Raw genomic sequence first — 15,833 nt, 5'->3', positions numbered from 1 at the left:
TCGCACTGTCGGAGGGTCAGTGCTGAGGGAGGGCCGCACTGTCGGGGGGGGTCAGTGCTGAGGGAGGGCCGCACTGTCGGAGGGTCAGTGCTGAGGGAGGGTCGCACTGTCGGAGGGTCAGTGCTGAGGGAGGGCTGCACTGTCGGAGGGTAGGTGCTGAGGGAGGGCCGCACTGTCGGAGGGTCAGTGCTGAGGGAGGGCCGCACTGTCGGAGGGTCAGTGCTGAGGGAGGGCCGCACTGTCGGAGGGTCAGTACTGAGGGAGGGCCGCACTGTCGGAGGGTCAGTGCTGTGGGAGGGTCGCACTGTCGGAGGGTTAGTGCTGAGGGAGGGCCATACTGTTGGAGGTGCAGTACTGAGGGAGTGCGCACTGTTGGAGGTGTAGTACTGAGGGAGCCCTGCACTGTCGGGGGGACAGTGCTGAGGGAGGGCCGCACTGTCGGAGGGTCAGTGCTGAGGGAGGGCCGCACAGTCGAAGGGTCAGTGCTGAGGGAGGGCCGCACTGTCGGAGGGTCAGTGCTGAGGGAGGGCCGCACTGTCGGAGGGTCAGTGCTGAGGGAGGGCCGCACAGTCGAAGGGTCAGTGCTGAGGGAGGGCCGCACTGTCGGAGGGTCAGTGCTGAGGGAGGGCCGCATTGTCGGAGGGTCAGTGCTGAGGGAGTGCCGCACTATTGGAGGGTCAGTGCTGAGGGAGGGCCGCACTGTCGGAGGGTCAGTACTGAGGGAGTGGGCACTGTCGAAGGGTCACTGCTGAGGGAGGTCTGCACTGTCGGAGGGTCAGTACTGAGGGAGTGGGCACTGTCGAAGGGTCAGTGCTGAGGGAGGGCTGCACTGTCGGAGGGTCAGTGCTGAGGGAGGGCCGCACTGTCGGAGGGTCAGTGCTGAGGGAGCGCCGCACTGTCGGAGGGTCAGTGCTGAGGGAGGGCCGCACTGTCGGAGGGTCAGTGCTGAGGGAGGGCCGCACTGTCGGAGGGTCAGTGCTGAGGGAGGGCCGCACTGTCGGAGGGTCAGTACTGAGGGAGTGGGCACTGTCGAAGGGTCACTGCTGAGGGAGGTCTGCACTGTCGGAGGGTCAGTACTGAGGGAGTGGGCACTGTCGAAGGGTCAGTGCTGAGGGAGGGCTGCACTGTCGGAGGGTCAGTGCTGAGGGAGGGCCGCACTGTCGGAGGGTCAGTGCTGAGGGAGCGCCGCACTGTCGGAGGGTCAGTGCTGAGGGAGGGCCGCACTGTCGGAGGGTCAGTGCTGAGGGAGGGCCGCACTGTCGGAGGGTCAGTGCTGAGGGAGGGCCGCACTGTCGGAGGGTCAGTGCTGAGGGAGGGCCACACTGTCGGAGGGTCAGTGCTGAGGGAGGGCCGCACTGTCGGAGGGTCAGTGCTGAGGGAGGGCCGCACTGTCGGAGGGTCAGTGCTGAGGGAGGGCCGCACTGTCGGAGGGTCAGTGCTGAGGGAGGGCCGCACTGTCGGAGGGTCAGTACTGAGGGAGTGGGCACTGTCGAAGGGTCACTGCTGAGGGAGGTCTGCACTGTCGGAGGGTCAGTACTGAGGGAGTGGGCACTGTCGAAGGGTCAGTGCTGAGGGAGGGCTGCACTGTCGGAGGGTCAGTGCTGAGGGAGGGCCGCACTGTCGGAGGGTCAGTGCTGAGGGAGCGCCGCACTGTCGGAGGGTCAGTGCTGAGGGAGGGCCGCACTGTCGGAGGGTCAGTGCTGAGGGAGGGCCGCACTGTCGGAGGGTCAGTGCTGAGGGAGGGCCGCACTGTCGGAGGGTCAGTGCTGAGGGAGGGCCGCACTGTCGGAGGGTCAGTGCTGAGGGAGGGCCGCACTGTCGGAGGGTCAGTGCTGAGGGAGGGCCGCACTGTCGGAGGGTCAGTGCTGAGGGAGGGCCGCACTGTCGGAGGGTCAGTGCTGAGGGAGGGCCGCACTGTCGGAGGGTCAGTGCTGAGGGAGGGCCGCACTGTCGGAGGGTCAGTGCTGAGGGAGGGCCGCACTGTCGGAGGGTCAGTGCTGAGGGAGGGCCGCAATGCTGTTGTCTGTGCTGATGCACAACATTGGCCATAAACTAAAGTTCTGAAGTGAATGCAGTGATGCCATGGCGATGGCTTCTCTCCTGTGTTTTTGTCATCTTGGATTACTGTTGAAAATGAAACAATCTCTGTTCACTCCTTACATGACTGTCTGCAGAGACCTGCTGGGTGAAGAGACCTGCTGAATGCCAAGTGTTTATTGCATTTTTATCCATTCCCGTACCTGAGCGATGTTGTGCTCAGTCTCCTGAGCAAGCTTGTAAAACTCGGTGGTGGTCCCAGGTGTTGTTTACTAAAGGTCCTTTTTTTCTCTCTCTAGCCATTAGGAATTGGAGATGAGCCCATCCTCTATATTGATTCAATTGAGGAAGAGGGGACCTATCTCAGGCGTGTAAGCTTCTTTGTCAGCAGGGAGCTGAAAATATTTGGTGTAAGACTAATTGTTTCTTGCCGTGGTCCTTAACAGCCCGTAAAGCTATCACTGAACTGATGTTTCTAGCATCTCCCCCTCAGTCCGGTTCCAATCCAGGTGACAAGTATACACTGAGAATCTGGCTGCACTACTCCCTGAGCCAATGCACAGGAACAGGAAGAAGCCAGTCAACGTTTTGAGGCTATTCCACCATTTAATACAATTCACGTTGAAGGAGCACTTCACTTTTGCTCAGCCTATCCCCGTCACAGTTTAAATAATTGGGAACAAGAAATCTCGACAGCCTCTAAACACACTCAAACATTCCAAGCCCTCTCATGGTGGAAGTTTCCAGTCGGGCTCCCAGAAAAGCATGGCATGCCTGTTACTTTTAAATTGGTGCGACTGTCTGCTGCACTGTCATGGGGGCCGGACTGAGGGAATGCTGCACTGTCACGGGGGCCGGACTGAGGGAATGCTGCACTGTCACGGGGGCCGGACTGAGGGAATACTGCGCTGTCACGGTGTCATATGGAGGGAATGCTGCACTGTCACGGGGGCCGGACTGAGGGAATACTGCGCTGTCACGGTGTCATATGGAGGGAATGCTGCACTGTCACGGGGGCCGGACTGAGGGAATGCTGCACAGTCACAGGGGCCGGACTGGGGGAATGTTGCACTGTCAGACTGTCATGGTCAGACTGAGGGAATGCTGCACTGTCACGGGGTCAGACTGAGGGAATACTGCACTGTCACATGGTCAGACTGAGGGAATGCTGCACTGTCATGGTCAGACTGAGGGAATGCTGCACTGTCACGGGGTCAGACTGAGGGAATACTGCACTGTCACATGGTCAGACTGAGGGAATGCTGCACTGTCACGGGGTCAGACTGAGGGAATGTTGCACTGTCACGGGGTCAGACTGAGGGAATACTGCACTGTCACAGGGTCCGGACTGGGGGAATGTTGCACTGTCACATGGTCAGACTGAGGGAATGCTGCACTGTCATGGTCAGACTGAGGGAATGCTGCACTGTCACATGGTCAGACTGAGGGAATGCTGCACTGTCACATGGTCAGACTGAGGGAATACTGCACTGTCACAGGGTCAGACTGAGGGAATGCTGCACTGTCACGGGGTCAGACTGAGGGAATGCTGCACTGTCACGGGGTCAGACTGAGGGAATGCTGCACTGTCACAGGGTCCGGACTGGGGGAATGTTGCACTGTCACGGGGTCAGACTGAGGGAATACTGCACTGTCACAGGGTCCGGACTGGGGGAATGTTGCACTGTTACGGGGTCAGATTGAGGGAATGCTGCACTGTCACTGGGTCCGGACTGGGGGAATGTTGCACTGTCACACTGTCATGGTCAGACTGAGGGAATGCTGCACTGTCACGGGGTCAGACTGAGGGAATGCTGCACTGTCATGGTCAGACTGAGGGAATGCTGCACTGTCACGGGGTCAGACTGAGGGAACACTGCACTGTCACAGGGTCCGGACTGGGGGAATGTTGCACTGTCACACTGTCATGGTCAGACTGAGGGAATGCTGCACTGTCACGGGGTCAGACTGAGGGAATACTGCACTGTCACAGGGTCAGACTGAGGGAATGCTGCACTGTCACGGGGTCAGACTGAGGGAATGCTGCACTGTCATGGGGTCAGACTGAGGGAATACTGCACTGTCACAGGGTCAGACTGAGGGAATGCTGCACTGTCACGGGGTCAGACTGAGGGAATGCTGCACTGTCACGGGGTCAGACTGAGGGAATGCTGCACTGTCACGGGGTCAGACTGAGGGAATGCTGCACTGTCACGGGGTCAGACTGAGGGAATGCTGCACTGTCTCGGGGGCCAGACTGAGGGAATGCTGCACTGTCACAGGGTCAGCCGGACTGAGGGAATACTGCACTGTTACGGGGACCGGACTGAGGGAATGCTGCACCATTACGGGGTCCGGACTGGGGGGATGCTGCACTGTCGGGGGGGTCAGTGCTGAGGGAGGGCCGCACTGTCGGAGGGTCAGTGCTGAGGGAGGGCCGCACTGTCGGAGGGTCAGTGCTGAGGGAGGGCCGCACTGTCGGACGGTCAGTACTGAGGGAGGCCGCACTGTCGGGGAGTCAGTGTTGAGGGAGGGCCGCACTGTCGGGGGGTCAGTGCTGAGGGAGGGCCGCACTGTCGGAGGGTCAGTACTGAGGGAGGGCCGCACTGTCGGAGGGTCAGTGCTGAGGGAGGGCCGCACTGTCGGAGGGTCAGTGCTGAGGGAGGGCCGCACTGTCGGAGGGTCAGTACTGAGGGAGGGCCGCACTGTCGGAGGGTCAGTGCTGAGGGAGTGCCCTATTTTTGTTACAAGCAAAGCCTGTGACATTTCCTTTTTGCACACTTAGACCCTCAGTATTATATTCACCCAGATACTTCCTTAACCTGGTATGTTGCTGTATTAGGAGAATGTGAGGACTGCAGATGCTGGAGATCACAGTCGAGAGTGTGGCGCTGGAAAAGCGCAGCAGGTCAGGCAGCATCTGGAGAGCAGGACAATCGCCGTTTCAGGCACAAGCCCTTCATCAGGAATCTGGCTGGCTGAAACGGGGCTGAACAGATTAATGTTTGTGGGACATCATTCTCGTTGAAATCATGTTTGTCTTGTGTTACAGATCACTGAAATCATGATTGGAATCATTCAGGTAGTGTTCGGTCTTCCTCTGAATTTTGTAGAAAGCTATGTCTTTGCTGTTCTCATTGGCGTTCCCTGGTGGACAGGAATTTGGGTATGTTCAGTTGGATATAAATATTATTCATATATAACATGATCCAAGGAGATTCATCAGAAGATAGAGGAGAACAAGGCTGTTTGATGGCTTTGGCCTGACATGTCATTCACTCTGACCATGTTTAATCCTTTCCCTGTAATCTGTTTCCCTGATCAGTCCTGTGTTCCTCAATTCCCTCCACTGCTCCCCGCACTCGAAAATGCCAAATTTTCAATACTTTCCGAGTAAAGAAATCATCTCGGTGGGGAATGGTCATCACCTGAATTTGAGACAGTGACGCTGCCACCCTCCACTCGCAGCTTGTCAACATTTCTCACCTTTGAAATGGAAACCTTCATTAAAAAAAGACATTCCGATCTCGTTTTCTTTCGGTGAAATATTCCTTTGAAATGCTTTGCTTCCCATCACTAAACATAAGACTAATGCGGCTCCTCAACTCAATCTCTTTGAGTCTTTCTGCATGCTGATGTGTTCCAACGCAGACCTTGAGAGAGATGGACAATCGGTTGCAATTCCCTATCCCCACTCTAGACCCTCCATCATTCACCCTTACTCTTAAGGGGTTTGTGAACTTCAGCGGGATCACCTGTCGTGCTTCTGACCTCTGAGGATTATCGGCCCGTCGTACTCAATCTGTCTTCATACTTTCTGAGACCAGGATTTTATTTCGACCAGGATTGAGAATTTGGGACGTTGTGCTGAAGCAGTGTGTAGGATGCCTATTGGGTAAAATTAGCACTGCTGCCTCACAGCACCAGGATTTCAGGGTCGAGTCCAGCCTTGGGAGACTGTCTGTGTCAAGCTTGTATGTTCTCCCTGTGTCTGTGCGGGTTTCCTCCCACAATCCAAAGATGGGCAGGCCAGATGAATTGGCCATACTAAATTCCTCGTAGTGTTAGGTGCATTAGTCAGAGAGAAATGGGACTGGGTGGGTTACTCTTCGGAGGGTCGATGTTGGACCGAAGGGCCTGTTTCCACACTGTAGGGAATCTAATCTGAAAGCTGTTGGAACATTATCATCCCTGTCGTTATTAAAATGATTTAGATTTTATGCTGAGAGAGCACAGCTGTTGGGAACAATCGAACAGACTCATGGGCCTTTCTCCAGAAAAGAGAAGGCAGACAGACAGGTGATTCAATGGCTGCTTCAAGAACACTGAGAGGGCGGTTGTTTCCATAGGCCAAACCCATCTCTTTCCCCTTATTTCACAGGGTATGGATCCCAGGGATCTGCTGGGGCATTTCAGAAAGTAGTTGAAAATTAACCTCATTGCATGGAACTGGAGCTAACTGTCAGTCAGATTTCCTTATGGGAGGGACATTTGTTTAATTCGAAAAGAATCACGGAGTCCTGACAGTGTGGAAGGAGGCCATTTGGCCCATCATGCCTACACCAACCTACCAAAGAGCATGCCACCCTCTACCGTATCTCTGTTACTCTGCATGTCCCATGGCCAGTCCACGTAATCTGCACATCCATGGACTGTGGGAGAAAGCCAGAGGAAACCCATCAGAGACATGGGGAGAACACGTAGGTTACACACAGACAGTCCACAGAGGGTGGAATCGAACCAGGGTCTCTAGCGCTGCAAGTGGTGAGCAGTGCTAACCACTGACCTACCGTGAAAGTCAAATCCACAGTCTTCTGAACCATAGTCAGAGGCATAATCCACTGGCCAGATCAGGGGTTTTGGGAGTTTTATGACAATTAATGACAATCTTACTGTGACTTCTTCCAATTCCAGATTTATGAGTTAGTTGAATTTGGATTTCAGCAGCTGCCCTGGTATATCCCCAGCTTGGGCCTCTGGATAATTGGTCCAGAGACATTCCTACGGCACCATTGTTTTCTTGCTGAGTAGTGCGTGCATTTCCTGCTTTCATTGCAGATTTTCAACATCTATGGTACTTAGCTTTTTGTACAGACGTAAAGACAACATTTCCACTTAAGAGGTAATCCAAAACTGGAGAAATATAAATACGGGATGACTGCATAAATCCCAGAGGGAATTCAGCACAAGCATCCAGAGGGTGGTGAGAATATGGAACTCACTACCACAGCAAGTGTCAGGCTGACACCTGCCGATTATCTTGGAAGGTCTGCTGCCTCGGGAAATCAGCCAATATAGTTCTAGACCCCTCCCACCCTCTTCCACAAGGCAAAAGATACAAAAATTTGAAAGCACGTGCAAACAGTTTCAAGAACAGCTTCTTTCCCGCTGATATGAATGGACCTCACTTATATTAGAGTTGATCTTTCTCTGTAGCTGTAACACTGTATTCTGCATTCTGTTCTCTTACCCTGATATACTTAGGTCAAGTCTAATTTGCCTGGTTAGCACACAAAACAATACTTTTCACTTGGTACGTGACAATAATAAATTAAACCAAATCAAGACATTTAGACGAATACATAGAGTCGTCATGTTATAAACATGAAATGGGACTTTGTTTCAACTTGCCTGTGCTGACCAGATTTGCCAGCACTTGGCACATATCCCCTGAGCGGTGACCTCATCGAGGTTTATAAAATCATGAGGGACATGGAAAGGATAAACAGACAAGGCCTGTTCCCTGGGTGCGGGGAGTCTAAAACCCTTCCTATTCATACACCCATCTAGATGCCTTTTAAATGTTGTAATTGTACCAGCCTTCACCACTTCCTCTGGCAGCTCATTCCACGCATGCACCACTCTCTGTGTGAAAAAGTTGCCTCTCAGGTCCCTGTTAAATCTTTCTCCCTCACTTTAAACCTATGCCCTCTAGTTTTGGTCACCTCTACCCTGGGAAAAGACCTTGGCTACTCACCCTACCCATGACCCTCTTGATTGTGTAAACCTTTCTGAAATAATGGCTCCACATTACCACCCTCCATAGAGTCAGAGAGTGGTAGAGATGTACAGCATGGAAACAGACCCTTCGGTCCAACCCGTCCATGCTGACCCAGATATCCCAACCCAATCTAGTCCCCCCTGCCAGCACCCGGCCCATATCCCCCCAAACCCTTCCTATTCATATCCCCATCCAAATGCCTCTTAAATGTTGTCATTGTACCAGCCTCCACCACATCCTCTGGCAGCTCATTCCATACACGTACCACCCTCTGGGTGAAAAAGTTACCCCTTAGGTCTCTTTTATATCTTTCCCCTCTCACCCTAAACCTATGCCCCTCTAGTTCTGGACTCCCCCGACCCCAGGGAAAAGACTTTGTCTATTTATCCTATCCATGTCCCTCATGATTTTATAAACCTCTATAAGGTCACCCCTCAGCCTCCGACGCTCCAGGGAAAACAGCCCCAGCCTGTTCAGCCTCTCCCTGTAGCTCAAATCCTCCAACCCTGGCAACATCCTTGTAAATCTTTTCTGAACCCTTTCAAGTTTCACAACATCTTTCCGATAGGAAGGAGACCAGAATTGCACGCAATATTCCAACAGTGGCCTGACCAATGTCCTGTACGTCCACAACATGACCTCCCAACTCCTGTACTCAATACTCTGACCAATAAAGGAAAGCATACCAAACGCTGCCTTCATTTATCCTATCCACCTGCGACTCCACTTTCAAGTTTCCCGGTCCTTCACCCATGTCTATTGGTGTAAGACAAATACCTCAGCATAGGGCCAGCAATCTCCTCCCGAGATTCCCACAACGTTCTGGGATACACCTGATCAGTTCCTGGGGATTTATCCACCTTTATGCATTTTATAGCATCCAGCATCTTTCCCTCGGTAGTACGGATACTTTTCAAGATATCCCAATGGAAAAGAAAAGGGGACAAAGGGGCACAGTGAAAGGCAGAGATGAGGCTGACAGATTGGGAAGAGACTTGTGGAGAATTAAGAGCAGTACAGACTAGTTGAATCAAAATGTTTGAAGTATTTCTCATACTATGTACTTCTTTCTCCCCAGTATATCATATCAGGATCGCTGGTGGTTGACATTATAAACACATCCAATACCCACCTTGTAAGTATTCTGAGTGTTTGGTTTTGAGAATGTCTGTGGTTGCTGATGTTTGTTTTCTGTGTCTTCGCTTGCTGTGAGAAGGCATTGGTGCACACAGTTTCCTGAAGCTCCTCGGGAGCTCAGCAGCTTCCATGGGTAGTAGGAGAGTTAATCACGATGCTGTGGAGCTGCAGTCACTGGGTATCCAAGCAAGGAGCTGCCTCAGCCAAGGACAGGACTCCATGGTGCTATGGAGTGGGAAGCTCCTTAAGACACAGGGACACTCCACTCCGATGGGATTCGTCAGCCTAGGTGTTGCTGCGTGACCTGTGTTATGGGCTAGGCCAGACCACTCAAACCATTCTTAAGCAGGCAGCCCCAGACCATAACTTTGCAATTTGTTTCAGTAAGTGTACAGTGAACGTTACCTGGAGTCAGTTCGAGAAGTTGACTACCAGGTTTTAAAATAGATAAAAATGTATTCCCAAAATTACACAAATAAACACAAAGAACAGAATAAAGAGCCCCTAGAGAACTTATGCCGTCCCGAATATACACAACAGCCCCATCAACAAACACCCTCAAAAAACAGTTTAAAGAATGGAACAGATGCTTACAGGTTGAAGTTAGAAGGGCAGAAGGAGAGAGAGTTTCCACACAGCTCACTGTTGAACTCCTCACTTGTTCCGGACTGAACTGCTCAGCGAGAGAGCTGCCCACTCCCCTTTCATTATACAGGTCACTTCCACAACATGACCACAATGGCCTGAAGTCTCATCTGTTGACATATAAACAAGGAGGCCTCTCAATACCCGTTAACCAGTCTAATCGGAGCAGGGAGCGGTTTATTACCCCTCTGAGGAAACCCAAGGTCACAGGCTCCATGAGAAAAGGAACAGCTTTGAGGAAAAAAGGGAGCATCTGTTTAACACCTTTGTTAAATTTCTTACAGAAGCAAGTGATATTATTGATGCACATGGTAAGCACGATTGCAGCTGTGATTGGTGCAGGAGCTTATTTTGTCTCCCTCTACATGATGCCACTATTGAAATCCAACTTTTTCATTGTAAGTACATGGTATGTGTGAGTTACATTGGCAGGATTGTTGGAATGAGATAAGGAGAGAGACACAGCGTGGGGGATGGAAGGAGAGGGAGAGAGAGACGCAGTGTGGGGGACTGAGGGAGAGGGAGATGCAGCATGGGGGACAGAGGGAGAGGGAGATGCAGCATGGGAGACGGGAAAAGAGAGAGAGAGATGCAGTGTGGGGGACTGAGGGAGAGAGAGAGACGCAGTGTGGGGGACTGAGGGAGAGAGAGAGATGCAGCGCGGGGGACAGAGGGAGAGGGAGATGCAGCATGGGAGACGGGGAGAGAGAGAGAGACGCAGCGTGGGGGACTGAGGGAGAGAGAGAGATGCAGTGTGGGGGACAGAGGGAGAGAGAGAGACGCAGTGTGGGGGACTGAGGGAGAGAGAGAGATGCAGCATGGGAGACGGGGAGAGAGAGAGAGACGCAGTGTGGGGGACTGAGGGAGAGAGAGAGAGAGAGACGCAGTGTGGGTGACGGAGGGAGAGAGAGAGACGCAGTGTGGGGGACGGAGGGAGAGAGAGAGACGCAGCGTGGGGGATGGAGGGAGAGAGAGAGACGCAGTGTGGGGGACTGAGGGAGAGAGAGAGAGACACAGCGTGGGTGATGGAGGAGAAAGAGAGATGCAGTGTGGGGGATGGAGGGAGAGAGAGATGCAGCGTGGGGGACTGAGGGAGAGAGAGAGACGCAGCGTGGGGGACGGAGGGAGAGAGAGAGACGCAGCGTGGGGGATGGAGGGAGAGAGAGAGACGCAGCGTGGGGGATGGAGGGAGAGAGAGACGCAGCGTGGGGGATGGAGGGAGGGAGAGACGCAGCGTGGGGGATGGAGGGAGAGAGACGCAGCGTGGGGGATGGAGGGAGAGAGAGAGATGCAGGGTGGGGGATGGAGGGAGGGAGAGACGCAGCGTGGGGGATGGAGGGAGAGAGAGACATGCAGCGTGGGGGATGGAGGGAGGGAGAGACACAGCGTGGGGGATGGAGGGAGAGAGACGCAGCGTGGGGGATGGAGGGAAAGAGATACAGCGTGGGGGATGGAGGGAGGGAGAGACGCAGCGTGGGGAACGGAGGGAGGGAGAGACGCAGCGTGGGGGACGGAGGGAGGGAGAGACGCAGCGTGGGGGATGGAGGGAGAGAGAGACGCAGCGTGGGGGATGGAGGAGAGAGACGCAGCGTGGGGGATGGAGGAGAGAGACGCAGCGTGGGGGATGGAGGGAGAGAGAGAGATGCAGCGTGGGGGATGGAGGGAGGGAGAGACGCAGCGTGGGGAACGGAGGGAGGGAGAGACGCAGCGTGGGGGACGGAGGGAGGGAGAGACGCAGCGTGGGGGATGGAGGGAGAGAGACGCAGCGTGGGGGATGGAGGGAGAGAGACGCAGCGTGGGGGATGGAGGGAGAGAGACGCAGCGTGGGGGATGGAGGGAGGGAGAGACACAGCGTGGGGGATGGAGGGAGGGAGAGACGCAGCGTGGGGGATGGAGGGAGGGAGAGACGCAGCGTGGGGGATGGAGGGAGAGAGACGCAGCGTAGGGGATGGTTGGAGGGAGAGACGCAGTGTAGGGGATGGAGGGAGAGAGAGAGATGCAGCGTAGGGGATGCAGGGAGGGAGAGACACAGCGTGGGGGATGGAGGGAGAGAGACGCAGCGTGGGGGATGGAGGGAGGGAGAGACACAGCGTGGGGGATGGAGGGAGGGAGAGACGCAGCGTGGGGGATGGAGGGAGAGAGACGCAGCGTAGGGGATGGTTGGAGGGAGAGACGCAGTGTCGGGGATGGAGGGAGAGAGAGAGATGCAGCGTGGGGGATGCAGGGACGGAGAGACACAGCGTGGGGGATGGAGGGAGAGAGACGCAGCGTGGGGGATGGAGGGAGAGAGACGCAGCGTGGGGGATGGAGGGAGAGAGACGCAGCGTGGGGGATGGAGGGAGAGAGACGCAGCGTGGGGGATGGAGGGAGAGAGACGCAGCGTGGGGGATGGAGGGAGAGAGACGCAGCGTGGGGGATGGAGGGAGAGAGACGCAGCGTGGGGGACGGAGGGAGGGAGGGAGAGACGCAGCATGGGGGATGGAGGGAGAGAGACGCAGCGTGGGGGATGGAGGGAGAGAGAAAGATGCAGCGTGGGGGATGGAGGGAGAGAGAGAGACGCAGCGTGGGGGATGGAGGGAGGGAGAGACGCAGCATGGGGGATGGAGGGAGAGAGACGCAGCGTGAGAATGGAGGGAGAGAGATACAGCGTGGGGGACGGAGGGAGGGAGAGACGCAGCCTGGGGGACGGAGGGAGGGAGAGACGCAGCGTGGGGGATGGAGGGAGGGAGAGACGCAGCGTGGGGGATGGAGGGAGAGAGAGAGATGCAGCGTGGGGGATGGAGGGAGAGAGACGCAGCGTGGGGGATGGAGGGAGGGAGAGACGCAGTGTGGGGGATGGAGGGAGAGAGAGAGATGCAGCGCGGGGGATGGAGGGAGAGAGAGACGCAGCGTGGGGGATGGAGGGAGAGAGAGAGACGCAGCGTGGGGGATGGAGGGAGAGAGAGAGACGCAGCGTGGGGGATGGAGGGAGAGAGAGAGATGCAGCGCGGGGGATGGAGGGAGAGAGAGACGCAGCGTGGGGGATGGAGGGAGAGAGAGAGACGCAGCGTGGGGGATGGAGGGAGAGAGAGAGACGCAGCGTGGGGGATGGAGGGAGAGAGAGAGACGCAGCGTGGGGGACGGAGGGAGGGAGAGACGCAGCGTAGGGGATGGAGGGAGGGAGAGACGCAGCATGGGGGATGGAGGGAGAGAGACGCAGCGTGGGGAATGGAGGGAGAGAGACGCAGCGTGGGGAATGGAGGGAGAGAGATACAGCGTGGGGGACGGAGGGAGGGAGAGACGCAGTGTGGGGGACGGAGGGAGGGAGAGACGCAGCTTGGAGGATGGAGGGAGAGAGACGCAACGTGGGGGACGGAGGGAGAGGGACACGCAACGTGGGGGACGGAGGGAGGGAGAGACACTGTGTGGGGGACGGAGGGAGAGAGACGCAGCGTGGGGGAGGAAGGGAGGGAGAGAGGGAGACGCAGCATGGGGGACGGAGGGAGAGAGACGCAGCGTGGGAGACGGAGGGAGAGAGAGAGATGCAGCATGGGGGACGGACGGAGAGGGAGACGAAGCTTGGGGGACGGAGGGAGAGAGAGACGCAGCGTGGGGTACGGAGGGAGGGAGAGACACTGTGTGGGGGACGGAGGGAGGGAGAGACACTGTGTGGGGGACGGAGGGAGAACGAGACGCAGTGTGGGGGACGGAGGGAGAACGAGACGCAGTGTGGGGGACGGAGGGAGAACGAGACGCAGTGTGGGGGACGGAGGGAGAGAGAGACACACAACGTGGGGGGACGGAGGGAGAGAGACCCAGCGTGGGGGACGGAGGGAGAGAGAGAGATGCAGCGTGGGGGACGGAGGGAGAGAGAGAGATGCAGCGTGGGGGATGGAGGGAGAGAGAGAGATGCAGCGTGGGGGATGGAGGGAGAGAGAGAGATGCAGCGTGGGGGATGGAGGGAGAGAGAGAGATGCAGCGTGGGGGATGGAGGGAGAGAGAGAGACGCAGCGTGGGGGGAGGGAGGGAGAGACGCAGTGTGGGGGATGGAGGGAGAGAGAGAGAGAGACGCAGCGTGGGGGGAGGGAGGGAGAGACGCAGTGTGGGGGCTGGAGGGAGAGGGAGACGCAACATGGGGGACGGAGGGAGGGAGAGACGAAGCGTGAGGGATGGAGGGAGAGGGAGATGCAGAGTGGGGGACGGAGGGAGGGAGAGAGAGAGAGAGAGACGGAGCGTGGGGGACGGAGTGAGAGAGAGAGAGAGACGGAGCGTGGGGGATGGAGGGAGAGAGAGAGACGCAGCGTGAGGGATGGAGGGAGGGAGAGAGAGAGACGGAGCGTGGGGGACGGAGTGAGAGAGAGAGAGACACAGCGTGGGGAACGGAGGGAGAGAGAGAGATGCAGCATGAGGGACGGAGGGAGAGGGATACGCAATGTTGGGGACGGAGGGAGGGAGAGAGACTGTGTGGGGGCGGAGGGAGAGAGACACAGCGTGGGGGATGGAGGGAGAGAGAGAGACACAGCGTGGGGGATGGAGGGGAGAGAGAGAGATGCAGTGTGGAGGACGGAGGGAGAGAGAGACGCAGCGTGGGGGACGGAGGGAGAGAGAGACGCAGCGTGGGGGACGGAGGGAGGGAGAGACGCAGCGTGAGGGACGGAGGGAGGGAGAGACACAGCGTGGGGGATGGAGGGAGAGAGAGAGAGAGATGCAGTGTGGGGGACGGAGGAAGAGAGAGAGACACAGCATGGGGGACGGAGGGAGGGAGATGCAGCGTGGGGGATGGAGGGAGAGAGGAGCAGGGTGGGGGGAGAGAGGGAGAGAGGAGCAGGGTGGGGGAGAGAGGGAGAGAGGAGCAGGGTGGGGGAGAGAGGGAGAGAGGAGCAGGGTGGGGGGACAGAGGGAGAGGGGAGCAGGGTGGGGGGGATGGAGGGAGAGAGGAGCAGGGTGGGGGAGAGAGGGAGAGGAGCAGGGTGGGGGAGAAAGGGAGAGAGGAGCAGGGTGGGGGGATGGAGGGAGAGAGGAGCAGGGTGGGGGAGAGAGGGAGAGGAGCAGGGTGGGGGGATGGAGGGAGAGAGGAGCAGGGTGGGGGAGAGAGGGAGAGAGGAGCAGGGTGGGGGAGAGAGGGAGAGAGGAGCAGGGTGGGGACGGAGGGAGAGAGGAGCAGGGTGGGGGAGAGAGGGAGAGAGGGAGAGAGGAGCAGGGTGGGGGGAGAGAGGGAGAGAGGAGCAGGGTGGGGACGGAGGGAGAGAGGAGCAGGGTGGGGGAGAGAGGGAGAGGAGCAGGGTGGGGGGATGGAGGGAGAGAGGAGCAGGGTGGGGGGAGAGAGGGAGAGAGGAGCAGGGTGGGGGAGAGAGGGAGAGGAGCAGGGTGGGGGGATGGAGGGAGAGAGGAGCAGGGTGGGGGGAAGAGAGGGGAGAGAGGAGCAGGGTGGGGGGAGAGAGGGAGAGGAGCAGGGTGGGGGGACGGAGGGAGAGAGGAGCAGGGTGGGGGGATGGAGGGAGAGAGGAGCAGGGTGGGGGAGAGAGGGAGAGAGGAGCAGGGTGGGGGGAGAGAGGGAGAGAGGAGCAGGGTGGGGGTACGGAGGGAGAGAGGAGGAGGGTGGGGGGAGAGAGGGAGAGAGGAGCAGGGTGGGGGGATGGAGGGAGAGAGGAGCAGGGTGGGGGGAGAGAGGGAGAGAGGAGCAGGGTGGGGGGAGAGAGGGAGAGGAGCAGGGTGGGGGGAGAGAGGGAGAGAGGAGCAGGGTGGGGGTACGGAGGGAGAGAGGAGGAGGGTGGGGGAGAGAGGGAGAGGGGAGCAGGGTGGGGGGATGGAGGGAGAGAGGAGCAGGGTGGGGGGAGAGAGGGGAGAGGAGGAGCAGGGTGGGGGGACAGAGGGAGAGAGGAGGAGGGTGGGGGAGAGAGGGAGAGGGGAGCAGGGTGGGGGGATGGAGGGAGAGAGGAGCAGGGTGGGGGAGAGAGGGAGAGGGGGAGCAGGGTGGGGGGGACAGAGGGAGAGAGGGAGGAGGGTGGGGGAGAGAGGGAGAGGGGAGCAGGGT

The 15,833-nt window shown here is 57.3% G+C and overlaps 1 protein-coding gene across 1 annotated transcript in view; it reads left to right on the top strand.

Annotated features, from left to right (window-relative positions):
- LOC140468458 (uncharacterized) overlaps nt 1-15,833 on the top strand; it is a 1,057,462-nt gene that overhangs the window by 40,143 nt on the left and 1,001,486 nt on the right. Inside the window, exons 4-7 of the mRNA XM_072564547.1 lie at nt 2,337-2,447; nt 5,090-5,203; nt 9,117-9,173; nt 10,105-10,218. Of these exons, the coding sequence (XP_072420648.1) occupies nt 2,337-2,447; nt 5,090-5,203; nt 9,117-9,173; nt 10,105-10,218 (396 nt within the window). The remainder of the gene's footprint in view (nt 1-2,336; nt 2,448-5,089; nt 5,204-9,116; nt 9,174-10,104; nt 10,219-15,833) is intronic.

The sequence above is a fragment of the Chiloscyllium punctatum genome, chromosome 47 (assembly GCF_047496795.1).
Source record: "Chiloscyllium punctatum isolate Juve2018m chromosome 47, sChiPun1.3, whole genome shotgun sequence".
Classification (NCBI taxonomy): Eukaryota; Metazoa; Chordata; class Chondrichthyes; order Orectolobiformes; family Hemiscylliidae; genus Chiloscyllium; species Chiloscyllium punctatum.
Note: the sequence above shows the minus strand (reverse complement) of the source record. Positions and strands in the feature narration are given on the sequence as shown.